The sequence below is a fragment of the Pteronotus mesoamericanus genome, unplaced genomic scaffold, assembly GCF_021234165.1.
Source record: "Pteronotus mesoamericanus isolate MK-2021 breed Mesoamerican mustached bat unplaced genomic scaffold, CSHL_Meso_final contig_130, whole genome shotgun sequence".
In the NCBI taxonomy this organism is placed as follows: domain Eukaryota; kingdom Metazoa; phylum Chordata; class Mammalia; order Chiroptera; family Mormoopidae; genus Pteronotus; species Pteronotus mesoamericanus.
The window spans coordinates 10,622,916-10,650,612 of NW_026555060.1; the positions used below are offsets into that span (position 1 = coordinate 10,622,916).

Consider the following 27,697-nt stretch of genomic DNA (forward strand, 5'->3'; position numbering starts at 1 on the left):
TCGTCTTAGCGTTTCTGCTACTCTAACAATGGCGACTCGCGGAGTGAGCCTGCTTGCTCGTTTACCCGTACGTGCTCAGAGAAGCCAAGCCCTGCGTCCAATCCACAGGCTTCTCAGTAGCCCAGGAACTGTGGCCGCAGACGCCAGGAGAGAAGAACAGTCCTCGGGGAGCGCAGAGACAGGTGATGGCGTCGTGTTCTAGGTTTGGTCTAAAGCCCGGACCCACTGCAGGCGAGGGAAGGGGGAGGAGACTGGGATCGCTGGCGAACGCGTGGCCAGTGGAAACGGCCGTGGAACCTTTGGCAATAGGGTGAGGCTGTGTCCAGTGCTGCTCTGATGTCATTACGGGAACCTAGGGCCGCCCTGTTGTTCTTGGTGGTGGAGTGTGACGTTACTGTTTTTGCGGACTCCTGTACTCCGTAATGAAATTGTTTAAGTCTTTGACGTTCAGGTCAAGAACACAATTTGCTACCCTTTTACAACCTGGCGAAATAATGTTCCCAATAATAACATGGATGCCACATACCCAGTCAGTGTCTGATTTTGATACAAGTTGCTGATGGAGGCCCGGTATAGTGAAATCTTGATGAATAACCAGGATTCCTAGTTCCCAAACGCAGGTCTCTGCTAATGACATTGGGTGCTTTTGAGTTTATTCTTTTATCCGTTTTGAGCACAATAAACCTGATAACAAATATGCGCTCACTGGAACAGGCTATTGCCCCTTAGGCGTTCTTAATTTATGCTTTTGTACTGAGAAGCCCGCTATTATCGAACACTTCTTGTGATCCAAGAGCTGTGTACGTTATTTACAATCCTTAAAACAATCTAGCAAGAGATCTGTCAGTGTCTCCATTTTACAGATGTAGAAAGAGGTTCAAAGAGTTGAATGACTTGTGCGCGGTGGTCGCATAGGTGAATTAATTTAGACCTCAAGTGGAGCTGTTAAAACGAAATGTGTGTTAATTTTACTGTTTCTTGGAGCTGTAGTTTTAGGATATGAGATTATTCCTGGGGACAGTTCTAAAGTAGGCTAAGCAAGCAAAACATTTTTCAATGAACTAAATGATAAGCTTGCTCTTCTCATCAGACTGCATGAGTCATAGTGACAGTAGGAAATGTCACTTAATACGACATTTCAATGGAATACTGATTGGGTTGTGTTTAGTTAGAAGCTGCTTCTGTTAAAAATTCTTAAGGAACTCTGAAAATTTGACTGAGAATTCTGCCAAAGAAACTGATAATTTAGCATCTGTATGGTGGTTTATATTTTAGAGTATTTTCATATGCTTTTTTTTTTTTAAATAAAGCTCTGTAAAGTAGGTATGTAGGGAATTAATATTAGTCCGTTTGATAAATGAGGAAAAGGCTAGACTATGTGGCTAATTCAAACTTACCCAGCGGTTAAATAGCCAAGATAAGGATAAAACTTTCTGATTCCAAGACTGTACTCACTTATTACAGCTTTATTGTTTTTCTTAGGAAATGTGTTTCATTTCATATCATTAGGATAATGTAACTGACTAAGTGTTCAGGGACTCCTGTGAGACATAACAAGTAACACAATCCTCATTTGAATTTCTTCAGTTTTAAAAAGAGAAGGTAACTGCACCTTATACTCACTTAGAAACATGTGATTTTACGATTGTAAGGAACTTGGGTAATATGCAGTTCAGTTTTCACTCAATGTGAACATTCATTGCCAAAACATCCCTAGTAACAAAGAGGACACCATTTCATAAATCAGGCAATTTCGTTTTGGGCCAAGCATTATGGTTGAAAAATGTTTATTCTGAGCTAAAATCTACTGATTTCCCATTTCCATATTATTCTTAGGTTTGATATAGCTTTCATGTGAGTAGTGGAAAGAACCTTGATTTAAGAATTAAGAATTATGTAGTGTATTATTTAGGACTCTTGAATGTGGATGACAGAAACTAACTCAAATTAGCTTCAGTAGAAAAGGGAGGAATACCAACTCATGTAAGCAAACTCCAGAAAGACACATAGCTGCTTTAGGATTGACTGAATGCATATGGTCAGTGTGAGGTATTATTGTTTTCCTCAGCTGTTGTTCGGTGGCTTCACTGTCACGGATTCTTGTATTTGGGGATGGGGATGGTGGGGAGCACGGCCACCAGAAGCTCCATGTTCATGTGCTCATAGCTTTCTTCAAAGGGAAAAATAAAAATACTCTTTCACCTGAATTTGAAAAATTCTACAAAAGAGTTTTTGATTAATCTATGAGGATATTTTGGAGTTTGCTGAAATCAAGGTACAATGTGTTTGCAGTATTTCTGTATTTCTGTTATCTACCAGTTTTATAACAACCTTTTGAAAGAAAATGAGGCTAAAAGCCTCTGTTGATTTCCATGCTTCAGTTATATCTTCTATTTAACCCCTTTGGAATTTTGTTGAGGGTATTGATACTAGACACGGTGGTTTATAATCTCTGGATACCATTCCAGCGTTTTAGAAGCAGCACTGTTAAACTACCTAACTAGAAGTCAGATATGCTGGATAAAGCCAAACACTTAAAGTTCCTAAGGTGTTTGGCTTTAACTTGAATGATTTTCTTTCTCCTTATACTTGGTTCACTTGTTCATGATTCCTTTGTGGTCAAGGGGTTAGTAGTATTTAATTTTTGACTATCACAGCTCTTGCTGTCTTCATTTCTTGTGATTGTAAAATCCCTAGCCCCTGGAGTGGTTCTTAATGGGGAAAAAAAAATTACCCTGTATTTGTTCAATAAAATTATCATGAGCAGCAACTAGGTTTTAAATTCTTTGATTTTCCTGAACACGTTGGTAGTCGATAACTTGAGCCCAGTTAAGACCCTTGACAAAGAAAAATTGTAATAACTTCACTACATTAAACCTCTAACTTCATTGCCTCATTACACTCAAGCTTGCAATAATTTCAGGCTGTGGAATGTTACAACTTACACAGAATTTGTATGTGTGTATTTGTGGAAATGTTAAATAAGTGATTTTACTTCACTGGTTTTGCCTTTAAAATTTTGTGGAACTCTCTTTTTAGCACTATGCATTGAGTATAGTAAATCAAAACATAGAAAGTGGACAGTTGTAATGATAGTCACAAGAGAATGATAAAATGAAAATTGAAGTAGTATAGTAGCTTTGCCCTTAGAAGAGAAGAAAGAAGATGAGATTTGGATAAAGTTGGTTTTAGTTAGACAAAAATTTTTATATAACTTACACAATATGCTTTAAATTTTACACATATATATGTGTTAGAAATGATTTTGTCTCATTCATAGGCTCTGAAGATAGGACTCCCAAAAAGAGATTCTCTGAGGTGCAGAAAGAGAGACGAGAACAGGCACAGCGAACTGTTCTAATACTTTGCCCAAATAAAATGAGTGAAAAAAAGTTCCTCAAATATTTATCCCGACATGGACCTATTAATAATCATTTCTTCTTTGAAAGTTTTGTAAGTATTTGAAAAACAGTATAACTTATTTTTTTTTAAATTTCTTGCCTCTGCAATATGGTAAAGTTAGATTGTCTTTTTCTAGCCTACAATTTTCCTTATCTAAATTTCTGTAATGATTTCTTTTGGGGGGTATCAGAATAGAAATACTTACAGGAGGATTACAGATTTGTAAACAATTTATAATGGAAGGATTTTATTATAGGAATACTTTAAACAGTTCCATTATCTTAGGGATAAAGGCAAGTGGGAGGGATCTTTGTTTTTCCATTAATTTTTCTATTTCAGTATTCTTTTCGGCTTCTCTTGACCAGTCTCACTTTATAGTGTTCCTTTTCTTAATCTGTTTATAACAATTAAAACCAGTGTTTTTGTTAAAAATATGTCATTTGTAAATTTTGAATATTAATATTTTCTCATGTTATGATAATGGCTTTGAAATATGAACTTAAGTATTACTCTGGTAACTACATTTTGAAATGTGTTCTATTTTTTTGTTTTTGCTATAGGGTCTTTATGCTGTTGTAGAATTTTGTCAAAAGGAAAGTGTAGCTTCACTGCAGAGTGTAACTCATACTCCAAGCATGGGCACAGAGGCTGCAATTCCTTTCAGATCACGCTTCTTCAATTTAAAGCTGAAGAATCCATCAAGCCAGACTTCTGAACAGTCATGTATGCCATATAGTAGTCAGTCACCTCCTTCAAGCAAGAAGCTTTTTGAATTACTTTGTGATGCTAAAAGTGTAAGTTTATTAGGTATACTTCCCCAACTTTAAAAAAATTTGTATTTGCATTATTTTGTATAAGGTATTTTTTTAAAAAAGATTTTATTTAATTTTTTTGAGAGAAGGGGAGGGAAGGAGAAAGAGAAAGATAGAAATATCAATGTGTGGTTGTGTCTCGTGCACACCTGACCGGGGACCTGGCCCACTACCCAGGCATGTGCCCAGACCGGGAATCGAACCAGTGACCCTTTTGGTTCACAGTCTGGTGCTCAAGCCACTGAGCCACATCAGGCCAGGCAGTGTAAGTTCTAATTATTAAATATTTAAACTACAGAATATGTTGAGTGAAAAGTAAATGTAATCCATCCCCACTTCCTGCCCCCATACTTCATTCCTCAGGAGTAACCACATTCTTCCAAAGTTTTGGGCTTTTACATTATTGAGGCTTTCTTTCTCTTGTCAATATAGTGACATAATTTGTATGGGACATTGTTTTACAAATTTGAAAATATTTTTCTGGTTTTACTTATTTTTTTTCCTGCTCTAATGTTTATATTTGTTTTGGTTTTTCTTAGACATGTTAAAGGTTTAGCTAGTTTAATAGTTCTTTAAAGAATTAGTCCATGGTTTTATTTCTCAAAATACTATTTTTTGGTTTGATATTCTAATTTCTTTAAAAAATATGTTATTTATTTTAGAGAGAGGGGAAGGAAGAGCGGGAGAGAAACACAGTTTGGCTGCCTCTCACCCCCCGCCCCCCCCACTGGGGACCTGGCCTGCAACCCAGGCACGTGCCCCGACTGGGAATGAAACCAGTGACCCTCCTGTGCAGGCCAGCTCTCAGTCCACTGAGCCACACCAACCAGGGCAATTATTCTAATTTTTAAAATTTTACTTCTAACCTTTTCTAATTCCTTTACTTTTATTTATTTTTATTAAATGCTTTATTATTAATATTATTTTCAAATATGGGCACTGAAGGCCATGGTTTGTATTTTAAATATTTAAATCCAGTATGTGTCTTGAAAATAATCATTTCAATATCAGTCATATACATACATACACACACACACACATACATACCCACAATACAGAGAATTATTATTTTAGGAAACATAGATCTTGGGCCTTCATTACTTGAAGCATTATTTATTTCTAGTGTTTCTTGCGTTTAACATTAGTTCTTTTGTCCCTCCAACCTCTTTTAAAATGTCTAGTTTTGTAGTTGTTCTGACCTCATTGAGAGCATTTTACTATTTTCGTTTTCCTAAAACGCTACTTTGTACTCATTGCCAAAGAAAAGTAGTAGTTTTAATTCTGGTTAACTTTTATTTTGCTAGTGCCATTATTTCTCAGTGTTTTTTAAAGAGTATTTTAATAAACCTTCTTTTAAGGCTGAAGAAAAAAAGATTGCATGTTTTAAGGTAGGTCTCCGAAGCCATGAAATCTCTAGAAGTAAAATGACAGTTATTTTGTATGACTTGTGCATTTCTCTATTTTGTTGGTTTTGTTTCGGCCAGCTAGGTAGATGATCAGCTGAACACGCTGCTGAAGGAGCTCCAGCTAACAGAGGAGAACACAAAGCTGCGCCATCTCACCTGTTCCCTTATTGAAGACATAGCAGCTGCGTATTTTCCACACTGTGAAGTCAGACCCTTTGGCTCTTCTGTGAATGGTTTTGGGAAATTAGGTTGTGATTTGGACATGCTTTTGGATCTAGATGAAATGGGAAAATCCAGTGCTCACAAGGTATATTTCTTTAGATCACTAAAATTTAGATATTAGAAAAGTAAAGAGGATCTTTGAATAAAATTATAACTGTTGATTTCTAAATTTAGTAAATATTGTGGTTGAAGAATATGGTTTATTTGATATTCAATCTTTGGAATTGTAAAGTCAGTCTACGGCCATACCACCCTGAACAGGCCCATCTCGTCTGGAATTGTAAAGTCTTTTTATTTGTCTAATATGTGACTAGATATAATTTGTCTACTTATATCTATTCATAGATAATAAAATATCTGTGTTATTCAGAATATCTGTATCTTAACTAATTTCTTATCTGTGTTAACTAGTTATTGAAATATTTCTAAATCTCATGATCTTTGGCTTTAACTTCTTAGAATTCTTTTGATTTTTGCTTATTCAGTGGCTGTGTTGGGTACAGATAGGTATATAGGTATATATTTTCTTACTGGATTCACTTATCATTAACGTATGTCCTTTATCTCTAATTCCTTTTTGTTTGTTTAGATGGCCACTTGCTATTTGCTATTTGTCTCGCGTGTCCTCTTTTATATCTTTCTTTTGAACCTTTATATATGTTGTTACATTTGCTTAGAAGTAGCAGATCACTAAATTTTATGCTTTCACTCAAATCAAGTCTTTGAGTTCAATGCGTTTATTATTACTGATAATTTTTGGATTCATTTCTGTCTAATTATTATTTTCTATTTTGTAAACTTTTTTGTTGCTTTTCATTCTCTTTCCTCCTTCTATTAGATTAATGCTGCCTTTGTTCCTGCCTTCCCTTTCTCCCCTTATAGAAGAATTTATATATTCTATTTATGTTCTTATCGACCTTCATGTCTAACAGTAAAGTTAACCAGTATTTCTATTATCCTCCCAAATAATGTAAAGGATGCGTTAATTTAATTACAACTTTGAAAAGGCTCCTGTGTTTTTATAAAATGTTAGGTTTTTTTGACTCTGTCTTTTCTTATGTATTTCAAACTAGTAATCATATCTGTATGGGTGTCTGGTTGACACTTCGGGCTTGACATTTTGAAAACAAAACTTATTTTCATCTCTTGCAAATACTCTGTACCATTTTATAAATATTCTATGTTTCGTGTTAATTAGTGGTATTTTAGCTTTCCTGATATTTGCCATCTTTCTTAATTTTGTTTCTAAGTTATTTTTTGTGTTCACCCCTTCATTTACATCCTCAAAGCTATAGTCATACAATCCCTTATAAAATCTCATTTAGATTATTATCACAACAGTCTGCTCTCTGCCTCTTATTTCTTGTGTCATGCCCTGGTATTCCAACCTTCAGTCTGTGCTCGAGTTCTTAAAACACAGGTTGGGTCTTCTCCCAAACTTGGAATGGTTTGTCTCTTTCGCATAGTATTGAAATGACCTGTCTCTTAATTAATTTTAGTAATCATTTATCATTACATACTTTCACACACCTAGTTTTCTACTTATATCATTGGATTATCATTTCCAGACTTTTAGAATATGAATAATAACCAAACAATTGTTTTGTCCCTTCAATGAGGAGTGCTTATTTTTCTCCATTCCCTGTCATTTCTTGTAGCTTTTAAGGCTAGTTCTGATGCTACATTCTTGAAACCATTCTTGATTTTTTTCCCCAATCCAGTCAAAATTAATCACTCCATTGTTGCTGTATGTTGCTTGTATTTCTGTCTGTAAATCTCATGTTATTAGTTAGTGGTTGATATATGTCTTACTATATCATAAGCTTGGACTGGACAGGAGCTACATCTGTTCATTTTTTTCTTCCCACATAGTGCCTTCTGTATTTAATATGCTTAATAGGTACTAACTGAGTTGAAACTGGCCAAGGAATACAAGACACGTAAAAATGTATGCATATGTCTTACATTAATATCTACCTGAAATTATATTTTACTTTTTTATTTTAAAAAAAATTTTATTTGTTGATTTTAGAGAGAGGAAGAGAGGAGCAGGAGACATCAGTCTGCTGTTCCACGTGTTTATGCATTCATTGGTAGATTTTTGTATATACCCTGACCAGTGATCAAACCCACAACCTTGTTGTATTAGCACAATGGCCTAACCAACCAAGCTACCTGGCCAGGGCCTATGTACTTGAAATTATATTAAATTTCTGGCAAAGACACTTCCATTGTGTTAGGCTATTTTAAATGAAAGACTTCACTGAATAGTCAAGAAGCATATAATATGTTGTAATAGTTAAAAAGCCTGGATTCTGGGGAAGACTGCAGAAGTAATTCTACTTACTAGCTATATGTTCCTGAGGAAGTTATTTACCATGTCTGTGCCTCAAATGTTCTAGCTGTAAAATTGGAACATTGCTATAGTACTTGTGTCATACAGTGCTTGAGAGGGTTGCTTATACTAATAATGTACGCGAAACACTTAAAACAGTGGTTAGCACTTAAAGAATGTTCAGATGTTAACTACCATCAGCAGTAGTAGTATTAATTATTTTATTATACATGTAGAAAACAAAATTTTTTTTGGTTGGAAGCAGAGGGAGGAGTTTGAAACTTGTAGTTGGGTCTTAGATTTCTGAAATACAGCTAGTATTTAGAAAAAGATATTTTAAAAGATATTGCTCCGGTCTCACTAAACAATTTGGCATTATTTTGTATGCAGGTTTAACTTTGCCATGTTGTTAAGAATGAATACTTTGGAATATTTGTTTAACATTAAATTGCTTTGCTAATAGAAACATTAAAGATGAAATACAGTGAAAAACATAAGGGCTTTTAAATTCATCAAATTCATAATGCATCTTTGAGTACTTTGTGCAGTCGTGAACTTGCCTTCCTACGTCTGGGTAGTTTTTATGTGCCTTGCCACGCCACCGTGGTTTGTTGTTCTCTCTGCGCTTGTTTTATTCTTCAACCTGAGTTGAGGGCAGTTAGGAAGAGTGTGTTAGACTCTTGTTTGTCTCATAGCCCTATATGGACTGTTCTTGTAGCACAGGCGCTAAACAGATGCTTTGCTAAGGAGTAAGTAAAAGTTGTTTACTAACTTAAATTGTAAATTTTCATAAATTTTGTAATGTGTGAATGATGTTTACCTGTGACATGTGCTACCGAACGAACCTATCACATTTTAGCACAAAGTCCTAAGGCAAAATCTACCTTTGCTCTTTTTTTCAATTTTCCTTTTTTTTTAGTAGGTTTTTATATCCTAGTGAATTTAAGTAACAGGTAAAAATTGCTAGCTAAGCCCTATTTTTTGTCATCTAAATTATTGCTGTGGTCAGGGTGGTTAATTTCTGTTTTATCTTTATTAGATAGTATAGTACTAGTGAGATTAGGAAGAACATGCAATTACTTTTAAAACTTATCTGAAATTAAGTAGTGTTATAAGGAATAACTAATAAATATTTATTGATTTAGCTGTATATGAAGAATTTTTCTGATTTTCGTTTATCTGACGGAGGAGAGTAATTTTTGAGAGGACCTTACTTTTGCTTTTAATATGTTCTTATTATCTGTATCTTCCATAATTGCAGTGCTTGATTTCTGTGCAGAATTCATTTATCTGATTACCTCATGGGATTCTCCATCTCTTCTTATGTCAGCCAGATTAGACTCAGTCAGGCTTTGGTGATGAACAGCTCCCAAATTTCAGTGGCTCCCACATCACTGCTTATCTCTTGCTGGGGCCATGTGGCCAAAGCAGGTCAGCAGGCACCCTAGACGTGTGTCTCTGCAGCACCCAGGCTGACCAGGCTTTCATCCCCGGTGCTTCTGCCATCACCAGAGCAGTGAAAAGGCAAAGTGGAGGACTGAGCGCTGGCCTTTTAAGCTTCTACCTGGGAAGTGGTGTGCTTGAAGCCTCTGCTCATGTTTCATTGGCAAAGCAAGTCATGTGACTTTAACATCAGAGAGGCAGAGACCGAGTATCTTAAATGTCAGGAAGGGGATGCAGAAATTTTGGTGAGTAGATTTAGTTAACACTTCACATTCCTGCCCATCGTTCACAGCTTCTCCAGTTTCCTGGCTCTAATTCCATTACTTAGGCCTATTTTTCTCTGGTGTCATTTTCACTTCTCTTATCTCAATGATTTTATTTTTCTCTCACTTGCATTATTTAATTTTTAAAAAGATCACATCCTCTCTTCTGAGTGTTTCTAATCCTTTGCACCTGAGTCCAACATTACTCCTCTACCAACTAATCTGAGACTACTCTACCAGATACTGCCTTTCTTTTGCCATCCTGATAGGATTTGATCCCAGATATGTCTTTTCCTTCTAGACCTGCTTAGTCTTTTTAATTAAATTTATTGGGGTGACATTGGTTAATAAAATTAGGTAAGTTTCAAGTTAAGTGACTTGAATTGAAACTTAATATAATCACCTGTATATTGCATTGTGTGCTTACCACCCCAAATCAAATCTCCTTCCATCACCGTATGTTTGACCCTCTTTACCATTTACTACCTCCCCCAAGTCCCACTTTCCTTCTGGTACTCACCATCTGTTCTTTGTGTCTGTGTTTTTGTTGTTTGTCTTGTGTGTTCATTTGTTGCTTTCAGTTTTATATCTCACATGTGAGACCATACGGTTCTTGACTTTTTCCATCTGACTTATTTTGCTTAGCATGATATTCTCAAGATCCATGCATGTTGTTGCAAATGGCAGTATTTCATCTTTTCTTATGTTTAAGCAGCACTCCGTTGTGTATATGTACCACGTCTTCTTTATCCAGTCATCTGTTGAAGGACTTCTTTGTTGTTTCCCTACGTTGGTCACTGTGAATAATGCTGCAGTGAACATAAGGGTACATATATCTTTGTGAATAAATATTTTTGGCTAGATACCCAGGAGAGGGGTTGCAGGGTCATATGGTAACTCTATTCTTAATTTTTTGAGGAACCTCCACACTATTTTCTATAGTGACTTCACCAGTTACATTCCCACCAGCAGTGATGGAGGTTTCCTTTTTCTCCACAGCCTTGCCAACTTGTTATTACCTGTCTTGTTAATGATAGCCATTCTAACAGGTGTGAGGTGGTATTTCATTTTAGTGGTGTGTTTTTTTTTTAATCCTCACTAGATGACATTTTTCATTGCTTTTAGAGAGACAGAAAGGGAAAGAGAGAGACATCGATTGGTTGCCTCCCATATATGCCGGGACTGGGGACTAAACCCACAACCTAGGTATGTGCCCTGACCAGGAATCAAACCCACAACCTTTTGGTTATGGGACAGTGCTCCACCCAACTGAGCCATACCGGGCAGGGCATGCATGTCTTCTGTGAAGACCTCGGTAGACCTTAACCTTGATAGGAGATGTTTTACTTTCTTTGTTTTTTTCATTAAGAAGATTCATACTTTATTTATTGGTTTATCTTGTTTAAGTTTCTCCTTCCATGTAAATTTGTGTTTGTATTTTAAAATAAAATGGACTAGGGAAACAGAAGTTACAAAGATGTTATAGCAAAGGGACTAAACTAGATTTTTGAAATTTTAATGTTTTTAAAGGAAATCCATTTTTTAATCTAATATAAAAGTTTGCTAGTGAATAGAAATTTAGTAGAGAAAATATAACATGTTGATTTGTGGAGATTGTTTGTATACATGTCACATTTGTATATTTTAAAATCTTTTTCCTGATTGCAAAGTAATAATTACAAAAATGTATGTTAATATCTCTTATGGTCCCACCACTTCCAGAAATAACTACTCTGAATAGTTTATTTTATTCTGGATACTTTTCATATAGAAATGCTCTTTTTTTTAAAATACAAAGTTAATTTGTATAGATCATAACTTAATCTATGAAGATTATAACTTGATTCCCCCCTCCCTCCCCAGTTAATAGTGCTTTGGCAATTCAGTATACTGCATCCTTTTCAGTGGCAGCAGAATATTCCTTGGAATTTATGTACCATTGTTCTTTTAACCAGGCCTTTATTTTTTAAACAACTAGGGTGGTGTCTTTTTTCCCACCTTCATTACCAACTATGTTAGATAATATTCTTTGGTTGTACATAATAGAATCCAGTCCAAACCAGCTTAAACAAAGGAAAAAAGTAGTAGAAGAGGCATCGTAGAACCCATGGTCAGGAACGTGGATAAGTCTTAGGAAAGGACTAGAACTAGAGAGTGTAAACTATTAAGAATCCATGAAGTTTTTTTTTCTTTCTCCCCACAAATTTGTTTTATTTTTCTCCCCTTTACTCCCCTCAACCCCCATTGATTTTCTTTATATTTTTTTCTTTGTGGTGTAGAATGCACCTGCCCCCAAAAACTTCTGAGCTACACATTTCAGCCTTGTGGTTGCCTCTGAACCTCAGTTCCGATTCCTAGTAGAGACCTCTGGGTGAATGATACACTCCTACAGTGCTCATTAGATCAGTTGCCCAGGCCTGGTCCACTCAGCTGAGAGTAAGGGGTGGGTAGATTTCCATCATAAACATTGTTGGGGCCAGAATCCTTTTGGTAGGAATTTCTGGAAGGGCGGGTGGCTAAGGGTAGGGAGCCATATAGATAATGCAGTAAGTGAACAGCTTGGTAAATTGACTCATTTATGCATGTATTCCTTTGGGATAATGTCCTAGTATTTTAATAGCTACTCAAAATATACATTTAAAATTTCAATAGCTACTGAAGTTGTCCAAAAAGTATATCCTAGTTTACATTTCCCTTGATTGTATATACATGTTTCCCTAACCCCATTAGTGTTGGTCCTGTGAGCCTTCTTGGCTTTGCCAGAATGATACATGAAAAGTCTCATTGCTGTTTTCTCTCTCTCTTTTTTTTGTTTACAGTTTTTTTTATTGTGAGAGTATATAAATAAAATTCTGGGTTCAAGAATTACTAGGGTACTTATTTTATATTCCCCTTTAGTCTAATTGTACTATTAAGATATAGTTAGGTTCATTTGGTTTTTTATTAAATATTTTACTGTTCTATTACAGTTGTCCCGATTTTTCCCCCATTGCCCTCTTCTGCCCTGCTCACCCCCGACTCCCACAGTCATTCCCCACTCTGTTGTCTGTGCCCATGGGTCGTTCATACATGTTCCTCGCCTAGTCCCTTCCCCTTCTTTCCACCATGATCCCTCTCCCTTCCCTTCTGGTCACTGTCAGTCTGTTCCTTGTTTCTGCACCTCTGCTTCTATTTTGCTCATTAGCTTATTTTGTTCATTAGGTTCCTCTTACAGGTGAGATTGCATGGTATTTGTCTTTCACTACCTGGCTTATTTCACTTAACATAATATTCTTCAGTTCTATCCATACTGTTGCAAATGGTAGGAGTTCCTTCTTTCCTTCTGCTGTGTAGTATTCCACTGTATAAATGTACCACAGTTTTTTGATCCACCCATTTACTGGTGGGCACTAAGGTTGTTTCCAGCACCTGGCTATTGTAAATTGTGTTACTATGAACATAGGGGTGCATAAATTCTTTTGAACTGGTGTTTCAGAATTCTCAGGGCATAATCCCAGCAGTGGAATCACTGGATCAAAAGGCAGTTTTTAGTTTTTTGAGGAAATTCCATACTGTTTCCACAGTGGCTGCACCAGTCTGCATTCCCACATAGAGGGCACTAAGGTTTTCTTTTCTCCTTATCTTTACCAGCATTTGTTGTTTGTTGATTTATTAATGATGACCATTCTGATGGGTGCGAGATGATATCTCATTGCAGTTTTAATTTGCATCTCTGATGGCTGGTGATGTTGAGCATCCTTTCCTACATCTATGATCAATCTGTATGTCCTCCTTGGAGAAGTGTCTGTGAGGCTCTTTGCCCATTTTTTAATTGGATTGTTTGTCTTCGTGGTGTTGAGTAGTGTGAGTCTCTTATATATTTTAAAGATCAATCCCTTGTCTGAGGTGTCATTGGCAAATATGTTTCCCATATGGTTGGTTCCCTTTTACTTTTAATTGTTTTCTTTAGTTAGCCAGGCAGAAGCTTTTTAATTTGATGTAGTTCCATTTGTTTATTTTTCCCTTAATTTCCCTTGTCCTAGGAGATGTATCAGTACAAGTATTGCTACGTGGGATATATGAAATTTCTTGCCTGTGTTCTCCTCTAGGACTTTTATGGTGTTATGACTTATAATTATGTCTTTTATCCATTTTGAGTTTATTCTAGTGTATGGTGTAAGTTGGGGTCTATTTTCTTTTCTTTTTCTTTTTTTTGCATGTACCAGTTCAATTTTCCCAACACCGTTTATTGAAGAGACTATTTTTACTCCATTGTATGCTCCTGCCCCCCTTTGTCAAATATTAATTGACCACAGAGACATGGGTTTTGTTTCTGATCTCTCTGTTCTGTTCCATTGATCTCTGTCTGTTCTTAGGCCAGTACCAGACTGTTGATTACAGTGGCCTTGTAGTATAGCTTGATATCAGGTATTGTGATCCCTCCTATTTTGTCCTTATTTCTCAAGATTGCTGAGACTATTCAGGGTCTTATTTGGTTTTAATTTCTTTAGTTTCTAGAAATGAAGAAAATTTTTTACTATGTTTCTTAGCCATTTTTATTCTGTTAATTTCTTATTCAAGTCTTATTTTTCCCATATTTAGAATTGAGTGGATTTTCCTCCCTTTCGTGTGTACAAACCCTTCATAAATTAGGGAAAGTAGTCCTTTATGTGATGTTTGTCTTACTTTGTCTTTTATCTAGTAGTGAATATATGCTTTGCTTTAAGGTGGTTTTAATTTTTAATACAATCTTGTTTTTTCCTGTGTTTTAGAATTTTGTGTAGTGATTAGAGAATCCTTCACTACTCTGAGATTGTAAAATATTCATCCATTGTCTTTCAGTGCTTTACTGATAAAACTTTTTACAATGTCTTTGGTTTATGTTGAATTTACTTTGTTTTTTGGACCAAAGTAGGGATTTAGGTTTTTCTTCTCTTTATTTTTTTTTATGGTCACCTGGCTCATTTGTTGAATACTAATTTCCTGCCAGTAATTTGCAGAGTTTATTTTATTAAATATTAAATTCCTATATGTAGTTAAGTCTGTTTGTGCTGCCTTTTGTTGATCTTCTGATCTTGTACACATATTATCAAGTCTGCTTTTGGCTGTGTTTTGTTTGCTTATCTCTGTCAGAAATGATTTAGAGCGTCCTTTTAGAAAAATTTAAGATACTTCTGTTTATAAAAACTTCTACTTACAAATGTTTTTATTTTTCAGACCTCAGGAAATTTTCTGATGGAATTTCAAGTGAAAAATGTCCCTTCAGAACGAATTGCAACTCAGAAGATCCTGTCTGTGATAGGAGAATGCCTTGACCACTTTGGCCCTGGTTGTGTGGGTGTACAAAAAATATTAAATGCTCGGTGTCCACTAGTGAGGTTCTCACACCAGGCCTCTGGATTTCAGTGTGATTTGACTACTAACAATAGGTATGATCTCTTAAGTTTATCATCTTACATGTGACTATTACAAGGTGTTAGCATAGTTTTTCTTGTAACAGTCTAGTGGCTTTGGAGTCTTAGCTATACTTTAATAATAATCTTGTAAAGATTTGAACAGTTGGTTCGAAAAGTAGAAAATACTTTCTATTATACTATATGTATTAGTTTTTTGGTATTCATAAATAAAATGATTGTGTTAAAATGTTACCATACCTAACTAACATCATTTTCTGGAAGAACTGTATTTCATTGTTACTACTTATGCAGCCTGTTGACAACATAAAAGTACCTATATTATATAGTAGTAGATAGTCTAAATATACTTAGAAAATAAAGTAACAACTTGAGTTTGACTTCTGAATTACCTCCAGATAAAGTCAACTTTGTGTCCTAAATAAATATGGTATTGACTTAAGTCAGAAAGTAGTCTGAGTGGCTTTGGAATGTGTAGTTTTTTGCCCTGGCTGATGTGGCTCAGTAGCTTGAGTGCTGGCCTGCGAACCTGAGGATCACAGGTTTGATTCCCAGTCAGGGCACATGCCTAGGATGCAGGTCAGGTCCCCAGTGGGGGATACGTGAGAGGCAACCACATATTGATCCCTTCCCCTCTCTCTAAAAATACAGAAATAAAATCTTTTTAAAAAATTTTTAGAAAAGAATGTGTAGTTCTTCTTTAGCATATTTTCATTTTATTATCCTAGTAATGTGTTTGCTTAAAAAAAATAAGATGAGAATAACAAGTTCCTTTATACTCTGATTACTTTTTCTACTTTTTTTTTTTTTGTTGTTCTCAATCGGGAAAATATTAATTGAAAAGTTTATTTTTTATTTATTTTTTTAAAAATATTTATTTACTTTTTAGAGAGAGGGGAAAGAAGGGAGAAAGTGAGGGAGGGAAATATCAGTTTGAGAGAGAAACATTGATCAGTTGTGTTTTGCACATTCCCAGATAGGGGACTGAACCTGCAGCCTTTCTGTTCATGGGCCAGTGCTCAACCAACGGAGCCATGCTGGCCAGGGGGAGAAATTTATTTTTTAATTCTAATATTCTCATCGCATGCATTTCATTTCACTATATTACCTGGTATATAAGTAATCATAACTAAAAATATTCAGAAAATCCTATGTTGAGCAGTTTTAATTAACTCAAGAGTTCACTAACAAGATAGTGCTGAGTACTTCTGAATGTCGTTCAAGTGAGCCATGGAGCAAAAATAAGTAAAAATATACACTGCGCTTTCTAACACTATGTTATTTTCTTTCTAGTATGTAAAATAGAACAAAATGACATTCATCTTTGTAATTATCATTGCCTTATTGGGATAGGTTTTTAAAAATTTGTTTTAATAAACTTCAGGGTTTTTTAATCCTTGTAGTGTTGTTTTTCAGCTTAATTTAGGTACATTTACATAGACAAAACATTTTTATTCAGAAATAAAGATAACATCACAGGTTGCATAAGAACACAGGTAGCTTCTATAAAAATGATTTTTGATAGAAAAATATTTGATTCCATGTGATATTTGTAGGGACTGCACACTTTGTTGTAAAACATTTAATCACCGTGAATTTCTAATATGCCATTCCTTCTATTCTCTTTAAACTCAGAAAGTAAGGTACCATTGTGGTACTTTTACAGACTGTTTGAGATCGATACTATTAAATGATTTTGTGCCCTCTGTCCTTTGAAAAATTACAAGATATGTTTTGATCAGTAGCTTAAATATTTTAAAATATTTGTGATTAATAATTCGTTGCATTGTAACATTATGACTAGGAAACCTACAGAATATAAGCTGTGAAGTTTATTTCTTAATAGACACTTTATCTTTGTCAGTTTTGGTTTTATAAGTAGTAGACTTAAGTAATTTTGGCTGAATTTTAAGACATTTATACTTTCTTGGTAAAATAAGTAGAATATTTGCCTCTATTTTTAGGCTTACTCATCTATCAAAGAACTAGATAACATGTTGTAAAACTGAGGTGCAAAGCTCCTCACTTGCCTTTATTGGTAGTTACTAAAGAGCGCATATATAGTGTGTTTCGCACATTGAAGTCATTTTTAGGAACTTTGATTTAAAAATTCTAAGTATTTAAGCCATGTTTAGGAACTTTTGAGTTAAAAATTCTACATTGTAATTGTCAACATTTAGAAGAAAGTTTTAATTTAATGAATGTACTTGATATTCAGCCATTCATATTAAATTTTAAATTGCATATACATTGTACTTTTGGTTTCCTGGTCATGGTGTTCTGAAGATATTCAGATATTGGAAGATATTTAGATATGTTTCCAGGTGTGTGTGTTTTACCCTACTTTGGAAACATAATTTGGTGGGTTGAAAATTATTTTTATTTTCTCTTTTGAAGGATTGCCTTGAAAAGTTCTGAACTCCTATATATATACAGTGCCCTGGACTCACGAGTGAGAGCCTTGGTGTTCAGTGTCCGGTGCTGGGCTCGAGCACATTCATTAACGAGTAGTATTCCTGGTGCTTGGATTACAAATTTCTCCCTTACAATGATGGTCATCTTCTTTCTCCAGAGGAGATCACCCCCTATTGTACCAACACTAGACTACTTAAAAACCCTGGCAGGTAAGACTAGAAGCACTGTCTATTTTCTTTCTGACATTTTGAATGAATACAATTTCCATGTGTTTTGCAAAGTCATGTGTGTTTATTAGTCATATAATTTGTTGTCTGTATTTTTAAAGCCTTGTAAATCTAAAATTTAAGTGCTTTTTATTTTTTAATGCCCACTAGGGGTCATGAGAGCAGATGATTTGCGAAGCCAAGGCCTATAGAATTTTTTGAGAATTCTGGGTTTGGTTTTCTTTTTTTGTTTTTTGTCTTTTTGTGGGTTTTTTTGTTTTGTGTTTTTCTTTTTTTGTTTTTTGCATCAATTGACAAGGTTGTCTATAATTACCATGACAGTTGGAGCCTCTCCCTTAGTTTGACCAAGCCTGGAAGAAAAAAAAAAAAAAAAATCCCAGTTGTGGCTTTTTTGAGTGGATCTCAGATTCATAGATGGCTATCTAAATTTGAACTTATTTCCAGATTTCTGTCAGTTTCTAAAAACTGTTTCATGATGTTTTAAGATCCTAAATTTTATGAAAGTATATAAGCAATCTTAGATAAATTTTAAAATCAGTATACTACTTAATTTATATTATTAAAAAATTGGAATTTTGATAGACTGCTTGAGGAGATATCAAAGTATTAACATCCTAAATCCTAAAAGGAAGATAATTTAGGGATATACTTAAAATGTATTACACTCTGTAGTCTGCCCATCCTGTGTATTGCTGCCAGGTAATTCTTTTAAAGTACATCTCTAAAACTTCCCTGTTTAAAGTGACTTTAAAAGGGACTTTATTCCCTACAGAATAAACCTCAGTTTATTTAGCATGTTATTTAAGACTTTCGTCTGTCTAGCCACAACTTAATTTTCCAACCTCTTTCTCACTGTTCCTCTTTGTGTGTTCCATATTCCTGCCAGTACTGCGAGTACCTCAAAGTTTTGTCTCAGCACTTGTTCACACTGTTTTTCTACCTTGTTCTGTCAATTCTCTTCTCTCTGCCACTTTCCCTACTCAAATTAGAAATCTTTTCTTTCCTGTGAACACTTTAAGTACAGGTTGAAGTTGAGCTCTAAAAAAGCTCAGTGTGACAGGTTAATGGAAAGTAGGAAGTTGTCAGGTAGTGTGGTGGTCAAGTTTCTCGCTTCTGCAGTTGAAACAAAGGGCAGCATCCATGCTTGTCCTCAACTTATTGTTTGGTGTTATTTTTGGTACAGCGGGGATATGGACAGTATTCTGAGGAACTCAGTCTAGTACAAAAGTTTAAAATTCTACTAGTTATTTTAGAAAAAATAGGATTTTTGGACAAATTTAAATTGCCATGCTGAGTTTTTATTTCAAATCTATTTTAAAATAAATTGAAATTTATTCACATCTGCGGCATCAAAACAGGTGAAACTAGTTTTGGAATTCTTTAGTTTTCTACTTCAGAATACCAAATTGGTTGTTTTAAAGTTTTTCACCTTATTAAACATGGTAAGAGAAATTTTCAGGCTGTTTTTTGCAGAGATTTTAGGTGTGAATTGCCAATAAATGCAAAGATAATTTGATATAATTATTGCTTTGGTCTTTGAAGTTCTGGCAATATCTTGAATTTGCTATAAATGAATTTTTCATATTTGATATTCAGATAAAGGCTATCAATTTGTATTTTTTAAAAAAAGAAAGAATGTATTTTTCTTGTTTACTTATCTGTTTTTTAATGGAAAACAGCATGAATTTCTGAAATACCTTCCATCACTTCTAGAACTTTGTTAACCACTGTTTGGAACTTAAGTTAAAGTCCGAACTTTAGTTGTTTGTATGGAGGGCCCTTTTGTGAGCTTCCTTTTTCGCCTCTTTTCCTGCATTCATTCCTGTATGCAAATCAGGAGCTTCAGCACTTTAAACTCCTTTGTTGATCTTCAGGTGTTTTTCCTTTTTCACCTCTCTGTCGCTGTCTACCCTTTTTGCATGGAGAAACCTCTTCAGGATTCAGCCAGGGAAAAGAGAGAGAGAGAAACCCAGTTCAAGGTAGCATTTGTTAGGTCTTTCTTGCCTTCCTACCAGGAGGCAGCGCTCTGTTGGCTTCCAAGCACCCTGTGCACACCTGTATTGTAACAACTGTTAGATTGTCGTAGTTCTTTTATCTGCAGGCCTTGGCCAAGCTTTTCTAGCGCAGGCTCCCTTTGGTCTCAGCGTCTTTGTTCTTGGCATGATATTGGGTACATAGTAGAAGTTCAGTAAATAGATTTCAAATGGGTGGGTAAACATTTTAAAGTTGAAGGGTGTTTGTAATGAGCATGATGGCACCTCTCATATTTTGGGTAGCCTTGAATTTGTTTCTTTGTTTTCTTAAATCTCTACTAGTTTCCCCCATATGTCTTTCATTGTGTGTTTTATTCTTTTTTTGGCTTTGCTACCTTTGTTATATTTACTTTTGTACTTAATGCTTTTACTTCTGTACTTGGTGCTTTCCCACTTATAAACAGTTGCTTCATTAGAGTTTTTTAATTTAGGATCCCTGTTCTTCTTTCCTGTGAGGAACTAAAGGCTTGAGGGAGAAATGACTGGGTAGCATCTTTAACAAATTTGATGCAGAGACCCCAACAGAGAGGAGCGCTCTGGTTGGTAGCTCTTTGTGATCCAGTAACAATTTATTGAGTGTTAACTCTGTGCCAGGCACTTGGCTAAAAAATGTTATGCGTCATCTCATTCAATCCTCCAGCAAACCTTACGGGACAGAATTACTATTTTCATTTTACAGGTGAGGAATCGAAAGCTTTGAGAGTGTATCTTAATTTCCTAAGGTCACATAATTAGGCATACTAGAGCCAGAATTCAAACCCAAACATTTTTTCAGACCTTTTACTTTTATTTTTTAGTCAAAATAGAATACATGCAGAATTACATGTAAGTGTACTGAACACATGCATGTAACCACCACCAGATTGCATAAAGCACCCCAGAAGCACCAACTGGGCTTCCTTCCAGTTACTATATCCCTTCCCCACCTCCTCCTCTTTTCACAGCATAGAGATTAATTTCACCTGTTACGTCTCACATAAAAGGCATCATGTAGTGTGTTATTTCTTAGGTGCTGTTTTCCTTCTCAACATTATTTTTAGGAGATTCATGCATATTGCTAGTGTAGTTGTGGACCATTTGTTTCCATTGCTGTGTAGTATTCTGTTACTTGACTAAGTCATCAAAAAATTGTTTAAATTCTGTTTTTGATGGGCACTTGAGTAATTTGAAGTTTGGAACTATTACAGGTAGTACTAGTGTGACAGGTCTAGCACATTTCTTTTGGTGAGCACAGGTGCTCATTTCCGTCAAGTACATAGTAGCAATGGAATATCTTTTTTCTTCATTTTTAAATCAAATTTTATTTGGTTTTTATTTTTCAATGACATTCAATATTATTTTGTATTAGTTTCAGGTGTACAGTATAGTGGTTAGACAGTCATATACTTTATAAAGTGTTCCCCCTGAAATTGGAGTGGAATTTCTGAATCTTAGAATTTGGGTATATTCAGCTTTAGAGACATTGCCAAACAAGTTTTCCAAAGTGTAAATTCCCACAGGCATTGTATACAAGTTCTAGTTGCTGCATGTCCTTGCAGTACCTGGTGTTATATTTTTCTTATGGTGGCTCTTCTTAATGCATGTGTAGTGGTTTTATGGTGTGGTTTGATTTTCTTTTCCCCAATAACTAATGAAATTGAGCATCTTTTCATATATTTATTAGCTATTTGAGAATCTCTTTTGAGGTTTCTCTAAGTCATTGATTTTTTTTATTGGATTATCTGTTATTTTCTTATTTGTAGGATTTTTTGTATATTTTGCATGAGTCCTTTGTCCCATACTTTGTATGTATATCTGTGTACCTCAGACATATTTAACTGCTTCCCTTTTAACTCTCTTAATGTTGTCTCATGAAAAAAATAAACTGTGATTTTAAAGTTCCATTTTATCAAAGTTACACATGTACATAAAGAGTAAAAATGTTCTACAAACTCTGTAGCAATACCTCACCCTCTGAGCCTGTTTCTTCTATGTGAGCAACCACTTTAACTCAAACAGCTGATCTGTTTGCTATTTTAAACCATACATATTTCTAAAATAAAATGCTCGAATTACAGTTTCTTGACTTTTAGGTTTAGGCGCCATCTATGACTTCCCTTTATGGAAGAGGAGGAATTGGCTTTCTCCCCTGTAGCCCCCACCACACACCGTCATAGTTTGAAAGTAGCTGTAGCATAATTTTGGTATGCACTCTTTAACTATTATGACTTTGAAAATTTTATTCGTATCTGACCCATGGAAACTACAACTAATTTCCTTCTCTGCCTAACTTTTTATCTTTTGAGGGGTTAATAGTGTAGTTTTTAGTACTACTTATTTAACCTTGTTGTTTTTTTTTGTTTGCTTAGTTTTTATGTACGTAACATTAAGTAAATCTCAAACTTGCTACCAGTTGTCTAAATAAATCTTTTCTCAAAATAGTTAGAAGCAGGAAATATTTTATCAATCAATTCTTTGCCTAGCCTCTTTTTCTAAATAGGCTTTTATTTTGTTTTGTTTAGTGTTATGTTAGCGTCCTTCCTCAGATGCCTGATACCCTTTGAGTTTCTGCTCCTGTTTGAGTTAGAAACCAGAAAGTTAATTTGAATCTCTGAACTTAGGTGGGGTTTGTTGACTGATTAATGTTCATCGTAGAGGAGTTGGGCTGGACTGTTTCATTTGGAGGAACTTTAGATGTCACAGTCTCTGGGTCATTCCTTTTGGGTTATTCAGATTCCCCAGAAATGACTTTTTAAATTTTTTTTTCCCCTGGAAGAATAGGCCTGGATACAAGCAAACTGAAGTTTTCTGTTAGGGAAGAAGAGATGGGGGCCGGGGAGCGGAGTCTAAGTGCTTCTTTAGCCACCAAGCTTCCAGTCTTCAGGCAGAGTGGCGCTCCAGTCCCTGGGCCAGCAGGGGCTCGGCCTTGTGAATCTGGCTTCTTGGCTTTCTTTACTGCTAGTTAAGATTGAGTATTTTCACATCTCCTAAATCATTGCTACTTGGCCATCTGTCCTTCAGCTTAAAATCTTTTATTGCTCTTATCTCTTCTGTTCTTGATCTGTAAGATTTTATATCATTTTACTGTTATTTTAGTGGGGTCTTAGGAGGGGGTGAAGATGGGTACTTGTGTTTATTTCACCATCTTTAGCCTGTGCTTTTAACCAGTATATAGGCTGCCTCCCAGAGAGGCTGAGTGTCACTGAAGCATGTGGCATGGTGGGAGCAGCAGGTAGGACTTGACTTTGTTTGTTGATTTACTTTGTCCCTTTCTTTTTTCTCTCTGACAGTTGTAAGTAAGCATTCAGAATCCAACATCAGCAATCATTCACATTATTGATTACGTTCCTGCTCTATGTTAGGCCCGTATTCTGGGTTACACTGGACGGAGAGGCAATAATGAATAGGACAGTGGCCTTGTAGTCCCGTGCTAGTGTAGGGGAGGAGGCAGCATCCACACAATCAGAGTGCAGTCAGATAAGCACTAAAGGAGCAAAAGGGCAGATCGCCAACTTTGGAGTTAGGAAATGCTTTCAGGTGAGGTGGCCATTGATTCAGTTTTTCAGAATTGGAAGTTTGTCTGCAATATTTGTACAGTGGAAGGTAGATTAGAATGCCAGGGGGTTTTACGGTGGTTGTACATTTATCAGTAATTAGAGAAATGATTTTCTCTGTAGATAAAAATACTGGGTTGGTCAAAAAGTTCATTTGGTGTTTTCCATAAGATGACTCTAGTAGCACTGAGTTGTCTCTAACTTTATTTGAAGCAATTTTGTTAGATTGTATTGTGAGAGCTCTCATGTCAGTGTGCGTTATAAAAACAACTTGTCAAAATTGGTGAATTTTTACGTAGGCATTTTAATATTGAAGATGGAAGAAAATAAAGCAATATTTTCAGCACATTATGCTTTATTATTTCAAGAAAGGTAAAATGTAACTGAAATGGAAGAAAAAGATTTGTGTAGTGTATGGAGAAGGTGCTGTAACCAACTGAACCTGTCAGAAGTGGTTCGTGAAATTTTATGCTGAAGATTTCTTGCTAGATGATGCTCCATGGTCAGGTAGACCAGTGGAAGTTGACAGCGATTAAACTGAGACATTAATTGAGGACAATCAATGTTATACCATGTGGGAGATAGCCGACATACTCAAAATACCAAAGTAATAAAGTTATTGGTTAAAATGAAAAATGTGTCATTTATATTATAGAAAAAACTAAATGGACTTTTTGGCCAACCCACTGCTATTAGGAAAGGGGAATGTTTACGTCCAGTGTGCTGTTAAATTTGTTATACTGAATTCCAATCTCTCTATAAAGTACTGCATTTTAGAAATTACTTGGTTTTTACAAAACACAGCAGTTTGTGTCGGGGTGGATTGTTGAAAATAATGCATAGAAATGTAGATCAAAATGAAATATTATTGATCAAAGGATAGCACCAAGGTTTGAGTTTGTGAAAGATGGGAACTGCCTACATTTTCATTTATAACTAGAAAACTGATCACCTCAAAAATACATTAAAAATTGTTTATTGATAGGCAATTCTAGTAGGCTAAAGTAAATGTAATATTCATTTCATTTTCATGTAATTAGTCTGAATCTTTTAAATGGCGTTTTAAATCCTATTAACTGTAAATATATATGATACCAAGTAATAATAGAAAGCAGTCTATAACTTTGATTTATTTAATAACAGTTTTCTTTTTTGAATAGGGAATACCTTTGAAATATAATGTGAAATATTTTTATTTCTGTTTATGTAAGATGCAGAAGATAAATGTATAATAGAAGGCCACAACTGTACATTTATTTCTGACTTGAATAGAATTAAACCTTCAGAAAACACAGAAACACTAGGTAGGTGTTTTTCTTTTTTCTTTTCTTTTTTGTTCTTTTTTGGTTTGAAACAGACTTTTCCCTTATCCTTCTTCTTTTATTTTTTTTTTTGCAGAATTATTACTGAAGGAATTCTTTGAGTATTTTGGAAATTTCGCTTTCAATAAAAATTCCATAAATATTCGACAGGTAAATAGTATTTTAATATTTGGTAAGTAGGTATCTGATCTCCTATACTAATATTTAATTAGTTTTCAAAGCACTCTAACGAATATTACTACAATTCAACCTTATAGTAATAGATAATAATTAGGAAATTGGTGCCTACAGGAGCAGCATAAGTTGACCAAGATCAGTCACCTAGCTTTTTTTGGAGGAACAAAAGCCAGCTCTTTCAACATTTAATACTGTATCTTTCAAAATGTGGAACATATTTTGAAAAGTTTTCTGGAAAGCAAAGTTTTACATAGAGTTCTTTTTAAACTGGATTTGCGTTCCTAGGAAACAAATTGGTTATCTGGTCTCAAAGCTAGATTTTAATGATTTCTTCAATTCAAGCCCTTAGGTTTTAATTTATTTAGGCAAGTGAATTTCTGATTTTGGATCATCTGAATAGCTGGAATGATAGACATTTTTCTGAAAAAGAAACTTAGAGCAGAACCCTAGGCAAAATTTGTTTAAAAGTCGGGGTGAGGGTACTTGAGATGGCTCTCTGATTGGGTTTATTCTGTGTATCATTTTGAACATTTGGTTACAGTCCTTATAAGACTGGCTTTATAAAACTCATGCTCAGATTTCTTTTTTTGTTGTTTCTTCAACTTTCCTTTTGTTCAGTCCTAACTTTTACCCTGCTGATGGAGATTTTGTTTAAAAAAAAAAAAAGTGTGGGGAAGAGAGAAGGCTGAGACAGAGCTCTGGCATACAGTCGGATCGGTAATTAGATTCCAGTTTAGAAAAAGGTCACTGAACATAGGACATTCTTTATCCTTTTTGTGCTCTTACCCCAAGGGCTCAGATGACGGACAGGCAGGAGCTCTGCTGAGCAGCGGAAGGAGAGAAGTCAGGGAATAAACACCTGCTCACTCACATTGGAGAATCTTGACCATTTGTTTTCTGATTTTTAAATAATAAATAGTATCATTTTGAAAAAGAAAGATTATATCAGCTAATGGAGTTATGGCTTCAGCTTTTTTTCCCCCCTCCTATGAGCTGTCAGACCTGGGAGAGCCTTATCTACGTTGGATATTTAAAAATGATGAAATGGCAAACTTTTAATGTTTTAAAATGCATAATTAATCCTTTGTTTCTTTTCTGACTTTATACACAGGAAACACTATTATATTTAATTTAAGGATTCTAATTTTGTGTGCTACTATTCCCACTGTAGTCAATGTGTTTTTCACAGGTCTCAAAAATAAATGTATCTTTACCTTATATTCTGCCATTTTTTTTCATTTTTTTTTCCTTTCGAGCTCCTTCCATTAGGTAAAAGATGTTATTTTAAAAATACTTTTATTGATTGACTTAGTCCAGATACTCTCAAGTGAATATCATCATCCATAGCTCATAAACCAAATTAATTTTTCTCTAAAGAATGCTCATAAAACTTGTATGGAAAAAAATCAGAAATATACACATATACACAAATGCATAACACGCATACTTACCTAATCCTTTTAGGAAAGAAATTCTTTACTCTGCAAAGTTAATGCTGGTATTTTACATGTTTTTGACATTTTATTAAACCAAACTGTTCTTATATCTGAGCCCTTCATGTATGTATATATTTTTTATTCCTTATAATAATCTATAGGGAAAGGAACAGAACAAACCTGAATCTTCGCCACTGCATATTCAGAATCCTTTTGAAACTTCCCTCAACATCAGCAAAAATGTAAACCAAAGCCAGCTGCAAAAGTTTGTAGATCTGGCCAGAGAAAGTGCCTGGATTTTACATCAGGAAGATAAAGATCACCCTTCCCCATCCAGTAATCAGCCGTGGGGGCTGGCAGCCCTGCTTTTGCCTTCTGTGGCAAACAGTATGTCTCGTGCCAAGAAGAAAGGGAAGAAGCCTGCAAGTGAAAGAATTAAGAACTTGTTGGAATCCATAAAAAGTAGCAGTACAGAAAATTCCCCAAACACCAATGGGAAAAGAACGGTTAGTACCCAGGCATAATGGCTACTGCTTGGCTTTAAGAACTGGTTTTATCCTATAAAACGATCTTTGGACTGCCTGGTGGGATTTCACAGAGCTCAGCTTTCACCTGATGTTTCCTCTTTTCATGATCGTAAATCTTCTCACTGGGCCCTTGATCTGGTCTGAAGTTCTGGGACATTTTCAGTCTGATCAGGCTACGACGCAGGTACTTTATTAAAACATCAGCTACAGGGAACAGCTGAAAGAAGACTGAAATGTACTTTTTTAATAGATAAACTATATAAAGCTAATGGTAAAAATCAGTTTTAGAATCATTGTTGATATCCATGTCAGTCCTTGGGTATGTACATGTACAGTCGATAAATACAATAAAGCTTCTCATTTTGGTAATACTCTTTAGTATGTATTTTTGTATTCTGTGAGCAAAGTGCTTTTATTCATATATAAGCTAAAACAGGTCTTTAAAAGATGAATGCAGACGCTTCAGTCACTACCGACGTTCTATATATTCTATGCCATATTGGTACATTGTATTTTAAATATTACTTAGTTCCTTTTTCTTTTTAAAAAAATAAAACCCTGTTACTATTAACCTGTAATATTTCTAGTATTTCTTCATTTCTCTTTTGAGAACTCCTTTCTTCCTGTAGGAAATACGTGTTTACTGAAATATAATTCCATTACATTTCCTGTGGAGTAAGTTCCATTTTAAGAAGCAAAAACGTAGTGTTTGAAAACTTGCACTTGAGGTAGACGGGCTCCATGATAAGTT

The 27,697-nt window shown here is 35.1% G+C and overlaps 1 protein-coding gene across 1 annotated transcript; it reads left to right on the forward strand.

Annotated features, from left to right (window-relative positions):
- Nucleotides 1-27,326, forward strand: MTPAP (mitochondrial poly(A) polymerase). Its single transcript, XM_054592108.1, has 9 exons — nt 1-182; nt 3,281-3,453; nt 3,963-4,196; nt 5,703-5,927; nt 15,080-15,291; nt 17,674-17,900; nt 24,696-24,788; nt 24,883-24,956; nt 26,581-27,326. Exons 1-9 carry the CDS (start codon nt 29-31, stop codon nt 26,941-26,943), a joined length of 1,755 nt encoding a protein of 584 aa, XP_054448083.1. The 5' UTR covers nt 1-28; the 3' UTR covers nt 26,944-27,326.
- The last annotated feature ends 371 nt before the right edge of the window (nt 27,327-27,697 follow it).

Excerpts from the sequence above, each read along its gene's own strand:
- MTPAP (XM_054592108.1), top strand. The coding sequence starts at position 29 with ATGGCGACTCGCGGAGTGAGCCTGCTTGCTCGTTTACCCGTACGTGCT. Across the intron at positions 3,454-3,962 it reads ATTTCTTCTTTGAAAGTTTT|GGTCTTTATGCTGTTGTAGA; the intron begins GTAAGTATTTGA and ends TTTTTGCTATAG. Across the intron at positions 24,789-24,882 it reads AGAAAACACAGAAACACTAG|AATTATTACTGAAGGAATTC; the intron begins GTAGGTGTTTTT and ends TTTTTTTTGCAG.